This window comes from Entelurus aequoreus, linkage group LG14 (genome assembly GCF_033978785.1).
Source record: "Entelurus aequoreus isolate RoL-2023_Sb linkage group LG14, RoL_Eaeq_v1.1, whole genome shotgun sequence".
NCBI lineage: Eukaryota > Metazoa > Chordata > Actinopteri > Syngnathiformes > Syngnathidae > Entelurus > Entelurus aequoreus.
In genome coordinates, this window is record NC_084744.1 from 32,898,031 (window position 1) to 32,908,207 (window position 10,177).

The 10,177-nt window shown below is 41.6% G+C and overlaps 1 protein-coding gene across 1 annotated transcript; it reads left to right on the plus strand.

Moving 5' to 3' along the window:
- Positions 1 to 1,553: 1,553 nt before the first annotated feature.
- Positions 1,554 to 2,654, plus strand: LOC133664277 (uncharacterized). The gene has a single exon (XM_062068789.1). It carries the CDS (start codon positions 1,554 to 1,556, stop codon positions 2,652 to 2,654), a length of 1,101 nt encoding a protein of 366 aa, XP_061924773.1.
- Positions 2,655 to 10,177: the final 7,523 nt, after the last annotated feature.

Below are 10,177 nucleotides of genomic sequence, written 5' to 3' on the forward strand. Positions count from 1 at the left end.
GAAACTTAACTTAGGAACTGAAAGTGAAACTTAGCTCAAGAATTGAAAGTGAAACGTAAGTTAAAAATTGAAAAAGAAACTAACTCAAGAATTGAAAGTGAATCTTAACTCAATAATTGAAAGGTAAGCTTAACCTGAGAATTGAAAGGGAAATTTAGGAATTGAAAGTGTAACTTAACTTAATAATTGAAAGTGAAACTTTACTTAAGAATTGAATGTGAAATTAAACTTAATAATTGAAAGGTAGGGCAGCACGGTGGAAGAGGGGTTAGTGCGTCTGCCTCACAATACGAAGGTCCTGGGTTCGATCCCGCGCTCGGGATCTTTCTGTGTGGAGTTTGCATGTTCTCCCCGTGACTGCGTGACTTCCCTCCGGGTACTCCGGCTTCCTCCCACCTCCAAAGACATGCACCTGGGGATAGGTTGATTGGCAACACTAAAGAATGTGAGTGTGAATGTTATCTGTCTATCTGTGTTGCCCTGCGATGAGGTGGTGACTTGTCCAGGGTGTACCCCGCCTTCTGCCCGATTGTAGCTGAGATAGGCTCCAGCGCCCCCCGCGACCCCGAAGGGAATAAGCGGTAGAAAATGGATGGATGGATTGAAAGGTAAACTTAAGAATTAAAATTGAAACTTAACTTAAGAATTGAAAGGTAAACTTAACTTAAGATTTGAAAGTGAAACTTAATTTAAGAATCGAAAGTGAAATTTAAGTTAAAAATAGAAAATTAAACTAACTCAAGAATTGAAAGGTAAACTTAAGAATTAAAATTGAAACTTAACTTAGAATTGAAAGGTAAACTTAACTTAAGATTTGAAAGTAAAACTTAACTTAAGAATCGAAAGTGAAACTTAAGAATCGAAAGTGAAACTTAAGGTTTGAAAGTGAAACTTAACGTGTGTGTTCTACTCCACTTGCCCTCTCTCCAGGCTGGTACCTCATGACATCATTGATGATGACATATTGTCAGGTTCAAACACCGAACTATCTATTAAACGACGACAAGAAGCAAGGAATCAGGCAGAGACAGAGTTAAATTTTGCTCATGAGGACAAACGTTTGGGGCTGCACACTCAGTAACACTCTCCCACCACGCTCTGAGGGGCAGTCCCACGCGCTCCTCTATTTATTCGGGAGTTCCCATCACTGAGGCTGCTTCTAGGGGGAGGGGACACATATTACGCAAGCAGCCCCAGTATCACAATACCTGATTATTCAGAATGCAAATGGGCTTGAGCTCGAGATTTGGCCCTGGCTCTGCTTTGTCTGCGTGTTGTCGTCTTATCTTCGTTGAGGTACTTGAAGTCCGTCCTTGGCTGTTTTAGCGGGCTGGAAGACAGAAACTGCTGATGCAAGACAACTCGCAGTGGAAGATAACAAGTTGTGTGCCTTTGCACAGGTAGAAAAGTACAACTTGAGCACAATAGATAATAACTATAGCAACATAATTATTCTAACACATATGTTTGTGGGCGTGCATACATGAGACACGTTAGCATGTTATGGATGTTGCAGGTTGGAGTTCCGCGTGTCGGCAGACATCAGGATCATCATGCAGCTGCTTCAGAGGCACACGTCAGCAGTCCCGCCCCCTGACGACACGTCACCGTCAACAGTCCCGCCCCATGACGACACGTCGTCATCAACAGTCCCGCCCCCTGGTGACACGTCGTCATCAACAGTCCCGCCCCCTGATGACACGTCGCCGTCAACAGTCCCGCCCACTGACGACACGTCGTCATCAACAGTCCCGCCCTCTGACGACACGTCGCCATCAACAGTCCCGCCCCCTGACGACACGTCGCCGTCATCAGTCCCGCCCCCTGACGACACGTCACCATCAACAGTCCCGCCCCCTGACGACACGTCGCCGTCAACAGTCCCGCCCCCTGACGACACGTCGCCGTCAACAGTCCCGCCCCCTGACGACACGTCGCCGTCATCAGTCCTGCCCCCTGACGACACGTCGCCGTCAACAGTCCCGCCCCCTGACGACACGTCGCCATCAACAGTCCCGCCCCCTGACGACACGTCGCCGTCAACAGTCCCGCCCCCTGACGACACGTCGCCGTCAACAGTCCCGCCCCCTGACGACACGTCGCCGTCAACAGTCCCGCCCCCTGACGACACGTCGCCGTCAACAGTCCCGCCCCCTGACGACACGTCGCCGTCATCAGTCCCGCCCCCTGACGACACGTCGCCATCAACAGTCCCGCCCCCTGACGACACGTCGCCGTCATCAGTCCCGCCCCCTGACGACACGTCGCCATCAACAGTCCCGCCCCCTGACGACACGTCGCCGTCAACAGTCCCGCCCCCTGACGACACGTCGCCGTCAACAGTCCCGCCCCCTGACGACATGTCGCCGTCAACAGTCCCGCCCCCTGACGACACGTCGCCGTCAACAGTCCCGCCCCCTGACGACACGTCGCCGTCATCAGTCCCGCCCCCTGACGACACGTCGCCGTCATCAGTCCCGCTGCCCGCCCCCCACCCGACCCTCCCAGCAGCCCCAATCTGCCCAGAAAGTGGACATGCGCAGCGTTCAACATGGAATATGATTTCCTGCAATCCTTTCATCCCTTTAGCTTTGTTTTCTCCCAGAATGCATCACTCCAACTCTCACACAGTAAGTCCGAACCGTTTTCAGTGAGGGTTGGACTCTGCCAAGGCTGCCATTTGTCACCAATTCTGTTCATAACTTTTATGGACAGAACTTCTAGGCGCAGTCAGGGCATTGAGGGGATCTGGTTTGGTGGCTGCAGAATTAGGTCTCTGGTTTTTGCAGATGATGTGGTCCTGATGGCTTCATCTGGCCAGGGTCATCAGCTCTCACTGGATCGGTTCGCAGCAGAGTGTGAAGCGACTGCGATGAGAATCAGCACCTCCAAGTCCGAGTCCAATGTTCTCGCTCGGAAAAGGATGGAGTGCCATCTCCAAGTTGGGGAGGAGACCCTGCCCCAAGTGGAGGAATTCAAGTGCCTCGTAGTCTTGTTCACGATTGAGGGAAGAGTGGATCGTGAGATCGACAGGCGGATCGGTGCGGCGTCTTCAGTAATGCGGACCCTCATCCATAGTGGTGAAGAAGGAGCTGAACCGGAAGGCAAAGCGCTCAACTCACCGGTCGATCTACGTTCCCATCCTCACCTATGGTCATGAGCTTTGGGTTGTGACCGAAAGGACAAGATCACGGGTACAAGCGGCCCAAATGAGTTTCCTCCACCGGGTGGCGGGTCTCTCCCTTAGAGATAGGGTGAGAAGCTCTGTCATCCGGGAGGAGCTCAAAGTAAAGCCGCTGTTCCACCACATGGAGGAGCCAGATAAGGTGGTAGGGCATCTGGTCGGGATGCCACCTGAACGCCTCCCTAGGGAGGTGTTTAGGGCACGTCCGACCGGTAGGAGGCTACGGGGAAGACCCAGGACACGTTGGGAAGACTATGTCTCCCGGCTGGCCTGGGAACGCCTCGGGATCCCCCGGGAGGAGCTGGATGAAGTGGCTGGGGAGAGGGAAGTCTGGGCTTCACTGCTTAGGCTGCTGCCCCCGCGACCCGACCTCGGATAAGTGGAAGAAGATGGATGGATGGAAACAATGTCCAAAATGACAGATTGACAGCTAAATTGTTATTTCCTCAATCTGACTGACTTAAATGTTACTTTTTAATGGTACATTCATGCAATCAACACTTAGGGCCTGATCCACTAAGATCCAAACAGCACGCTATAAACAGCGTCTACAAAAAAAAAAAATAGTGTGCACCAGGAATGTCCCGATACCAAAATTTTAGTACCGTTACCAAAATATGTTTCGATACTTTTCAAAATAACGGGGACCATAAAAAATTTCATTTTTGGCTTTATTTCAACATAAAATGTTATGATACATAAACACAAGTTTGTTATTGCGATGAAAGAACAATGTTGTCATGCAATATACAAAGAAAAGTGCACATACTAGACAACAGCCGATCCAGTAAATTGGTATTGATATCAGTACATAACAAAATAATATCCAAAACCTTAAAATTTGATCTTGACACACACGGGGAGCCAATGCAGAGATTTTAAAACTGGTGTAATGTGAGCCCGCCTTCTGGTCTTTGATTTGTTTATTTGTTGTTGTTTAAAGTTCTTATTCACTGTTATTGATGTTCATATTATCATTATCATTGATACTGTTATTGATATTATTCAATTTTGTTTGTCCTTTTTTTTTATCATGTGTTGAATTTGTGTGTTGAAGTGTGTATTGTTATTTCAAGTGTCGTTGGTTTGGAGTTGTACGTTATTCTTTTCAATTAATATTCAGTGTGATGTTTGGCAACACAATAAAATCAAAAATAAATGATTCTTCTCAACCAATCATTGACGATCCGCAGGTAAGAAAGATGGTTTATTACCATAATAAGGCAAGAATACTAAAATAGGAACGGGAAGCTAGAGAAAAGCTTAGACCAGGACTAGCCAACACGGGAACTAGAAGCAAGAATAACCTGTTGGGTGTAGCAAACAAAACTGCCAAATAGAGTATGGCGTGAGGCAGGAATACATATCTCTCTGATTAGTGACCGGAAGCAAGTGAGCGTCCTGACCACTAATCAGAGGCAGGTGTAAATAATCAGCATCCATGGCAACAAGGAACACAAAAACAGGGGTGCTGAAAAAGAACTAAACAACTAAGGGAATCTCAAACTAAACATGACATAATCCGGGTAACGGATCATGACAGTACCCCCCCCCCCCCCCCTCTTTAAGGAACGGATTCCAGACATCCCAGAAAAACAAAAAAGTCCATCGTCATGGGAGGGCGGAGGGAGGCCTAGGTGGTGGGTCGAAGAGCCCACTCGAAGTCTTTGTTTTGATGACCTCTTTGTTTTCCATCCATCGGAGAAGGTGCTTCATTCTACTCAACACTTTCTGGACTCTGGAGGAATACCCTGTGTCACCTCCGGCTCCGGCAGCTAGTCCCTCTCCTGGGTGATAATAATAAATTGAGTCATCAAACAAGAGTCAAGGCCTTTCATAGACTTTGTGATATGCTGGCATCGTTGAATTAAAAAGATGGCAAACCAAATATTACATCATTACATAACAATATCACTAATACTTGGTTAATATTCAAGTCACCAAATGTAAATCAAGTTTTCTCGGCGCTTTTGGGTGGTTATTTATTAGGTTTTACTGGCGGAACAGAGGACCTACCATTGACTCTTTTGTGTTTACATACCAGTTAGAGTGCATTCAAAAAAACATGTTTTCGTAATGACAACAGCTTGGCCACTGGAGGCCAGTGTTTGTCTAAACCAAGGGACAAAGTAGGTGTACTGTCAGCACCTGTCACATCCCGCCGAGATTCAGTTTGACTTTTTTGCTGTTTTCCTGTGTGTAGTGTTTTACTTCTTGTCTTGCGCTCTTATTTTGGTGGCTTTTCCTGTTTTCTTGGTATTTTCCTGTAGCAGTTTCATGTCTTCCTTTGAGTGCTGTTCACCACACCTGCTTTGTGTTAGCAATCAAGACTATTTCAGTTGTTTTTATCCTTCTTTGTGTGGACATTGTTGATTGTCATGTCATGTACGGATTGTACTTTGTGGACGCCATCTGCTCCACACGCTGTAAGTCTTTAATGTTACTTTTTAATGGTACTTTCACTTTAATGTTACTTTTTAATGGTACTTTGACTTAAATTCTACTTTTTAATGGTACTTTCATTTAAATGTACTTTTTAATGTACTTTCACTTAAATTTTACTTTTTGGTCGTACATTCACTTAATTGCTATTTTTTCATGGTATTGTTATTTAATGCAGAGAATGAGAATGACTCTCTGCTCCACACGCTGTAAGTCTTTGCTGTTGTCCAGCATTCTGTGTTTCTTTATTCTGTGTTTCTTTACCTTTGCCTCCCGCTGTCGTCTGCAAATTGTGATCACGACACACCATGTTCCCGACATCTACAAAGCAATTATCTACCTGCTGCCACCTACTGGTATGGAAGAGTATTACACGGTTACTCTGCCGAGCTCTAGACAGCACCGACACTCAACAAGGACACATTATTTGCGGGTTATAATTACTGGTTTGCATTAACCCAATAAGTGAAATGAAATAATCACCCACGTTGACAAACACTGGTCTACACACACGATCAGTTGGTGTTGGTGGTGACATCATCATGGTGACTCACCTACGGCTTCCCTTTGAACGAGAGGTGTGACACAGGCCGGGGGCGCTGCTTCTGCCTGGGCCGCGGGGCGGGGAGAAGACGATGACTCGTACTCACGACGACAACAATGCCATTTCCACTGTCAACAACAACAACAAAAATGATTGGTCGACAGAAAACCAGCCACATCACTGTGTACTAGAATGTTGGGTTGCACATAACTCATTTTTTAACTCATATTTGTTCATATGTAAGAGACAAAAACTACAAAATCAGCAGGGGATGAAATAATTACAAACCCCAAAAGCAGTGAAGTTGTCAGGTTGTGTAAATGGTAAATAAAAGAGAATACAACAAATCATTTTCAACTTATATTCAATGAATAGACTGCAAAGACAAGATATTTCATGTTCACACTGAGAAACTTAATTTTTTTTGCAAATAATCATGAACTTAAAATTTAATGGCAGCAACACATTGCAAAAAAGTTGTCAGAGGGGCATTTTTACCAGTGTGTTACATGGCCTTTCCTTTTAACAACACTCAGTAAAGGTTTGGGACTGAGGAGACACATTTTTGAAGTGGAACTCTTTCCCATTCTTGCTTGATGTACAGCTTAAGTTGTTCAACAGTCGAAGTCAAGCTGTTGTAACACGTGGCTTGGCATCATCTCGCTGAAATAAGCAGGGGCGTCCATGATAACGTTGCTTGGATGGCAACACATGTTGCTCCAAAAGCTGTATGTACCTTTCAGCATTAATGGTGCCCTTCACAGATGTGTAAGTTACCCATGCCTTGGGCACTAATACACCCCCATACCATCACACATGCTGGCTTTTACACTTTGCGCCAAGAACAGTCCGGATGGTTCTTTTCCTCTTTGGTCCGGAGGACACGACGTCCACAGTTTCCAAAAACAATTTGAAATGTGGACTCATCAGACCACAGAACACTTTACCACTTTGCATCAGTCCACCTTAGATGAGCTCGGGCCCAGCGAAGCTGGCGGCGTTTCTGGGTGTTGTTGATAAATGGCTTTGGCTTTGCATAGTAGAGTTTTAACTTGCACTTACAGATGTAGCGACCAACTGTAGTTACTGACAGTGGTTTTCTGAAGTGTTCCTGAGCCCATGTGGTGATATACTTTACACACTGATGTCTGTTTTGATGCAGTACCGCTTGAGAGATCCAAGGTGTGTAATATCATGACTTACGTGCAGTGATTTCTCCAAATTCTCTGAACCTTTTGATGATATTACGGAGCGTAGATGGTGAAATCCCTAAATTCCTTGCAATAGCTGGTTGAGAAATGTTGTTGTTAAACAATTTGCTCAGGCATTTGTTGACAAAGTGGTGACCCTCGCCCCGTCCTTGTTTGTGAATGACTGAGCATTTCATGGAAGCTGCTTTTATACCCAATCATGGCACCCACCCTGTTCCCAATTAGCCTGTTCACCTGTGGTATGTTCCAAATAAGTCTTTCATGAGCATTCCTCAACTTTCTCACTATTTTTTGCCACTTGTGCCAGCTTTTTTTAAACATATTGCAGGCATCAAAATCCAAAAGAGCTAATATTGCAAAAAATAACAAAGTTTCTCAGTGTGAACATGAAATATCTTGTCTTTGCAGTCTATTCAATTGAATATAAGTTGAAAAGGATTTGTTGTATTCTCTTTTTATTTACCATTTACACAACCTGACAACTTGACTGCTTTTGGGGTCTATATGGTATAATGCATATTTAAATCTCAAGTAACAGAACCTTTATTGTGAAACATTGTAATCTACTATATCATGACACTAGCTGAAGAGTAGTTATCATTGTTTCTTAAAATGTAAAACAACAACCTGGTAATAATTCATGATAAATGTTTCACTACTGCTCTTTCTTTTCCTTCTAGAATACTTGTGTCACTAACTGCTAAAATATGATGAGTGACATAACTTCCTGTAAAACTACTAACCTCAAAACTTGGCATATCATTTTATCAAATACATATTTGAAGTCTACTGACTTTCAAATGAATAAATAAATATATTAGCACAGTTCTTGATTAAGATGAATTTACCTTTATTATTAGAGTTACTTATATGACAAAAATAATCCAAAGAGTTAAAAAAAAGGTTTTTCAAATATATTAAATGTTTTTGTATTTTAAAAAAGTATGGTGTTTCTGTTTGTCGTTGTCTAATTAAATGTATTTGTGTGATTGATGCTGTGTTGCTACCATGTTACAAAGTAAATCAAATAAAAAGACACAAGTAAACCTTTTTCATAAATGTCATTGAATCCTTCCTTGTAGTATTTCCACCTCAACTCCCACATATGTTTGAAACGGATCAAGTTGAAGTCTGGCAGAGGTGAGGACATAGACGAGGCTTTCAGGGACGGAAATTTCTGCCGGCAGAGAAGAATTAAATTATTGTGATGGACTGTAATGTTAGCTTACATAGCTATGCTAATGTTGCTAACATTTGTGTGCCTCACTTACTTCAAATACTCTTTAATGTCAATTTTTTATACACTTGTCTCACTCTTTTATGTTACGTTGTTGTATGTAATATATGACATTTATTACATTGTTGTATGTGATATATGACATCTATTACATTGTTGTATGTGATATATGACATCTATTACGTTGTTGTATGTGATATGACATCTTTTACGTTGTTGTATGTGATATATGACATCTATTACATTGTTGTATGTGATATATGACATCTATTACGTTGTTGTATGTGATATATGACATCTATTACGTTGTTGTATGTGATATATGACATCTATTACGCTGTTGTATGTGATATATGACATCTATTACGTTGTTGTATGTGATATATGACATCTATTACGTTGTTGTATGTGATATATGACATCTATTACATTGTTGTATGTGATATATGACATCTATTACATTGTTAAATGTGACATATGACATCTATTACGTTGTTGTATGTGATATATGACATATTTTACGTTGTTGTATGTGATATATGACATCTATTACATTGTTGTATGTGATATATGACATCTATTACATTGTTGTATGTGATATATTACATCCATTACATTGTTGTATGTGATATATGACATCTATTACGTTGTTGTATGTGATATATGACATCTTTTACGTTGTTGTATGTGATATATGACATCTATTACATTGTTGTATGTGATATATGACATCTATTACGTTGTTGTATGTGATATATGACATCTATTACGCTGTTGTATGTGATATATGACTTATATTACATTGTTGTATGTGATATATGACATCTATTACGTTGTTGTATGTGATATATGACATCTATTACATTGTTGTATGTGATATATGACATCTATTACATTGTTGTATGTGATATATGACATCTATTACGTTGTTGTATTTGATATATGACATCTTTTATGTTGTTGTATGTGATATATGACATCTATTACATTGTTGTATGTGATATATGACATCTATTACATTGTTGTATGTGATATATGACATCTATTACGTTGTTGTATGTGATATATGACATCTATTACGCTGTTGTATGTGATATATGACATATATTACATTGTTGTATGTGATATATGACATCTATTACGCTGTTGTATGTGATATATGACTTATATTACATTGTTGTATGTGATATATGACATCTATTACGTTGTTGTATGTGATATATGACATCTATTACGTTGTTGTATGTGATATATGACATCTATTACATTGTTGTATGTGATATATGACATATTACGCTGTTGTATGTGATATATGACTTATATTACATTGTTGTATGTGATATATGACATCTATTACATTGTTGTATGTGATATATGACATCTATTACATTGTTGTATGTGATATATGACATCTATTACATTGTTGTATGTGATATATGACATCTATTACATTGTTGTATGTGATATATGACATCTATTACGTTGTTGTATGTGATATATGACATCTTTTACGTTGTTGTATGTGATATATGACATCTATTACATTGTTGTATGTGATA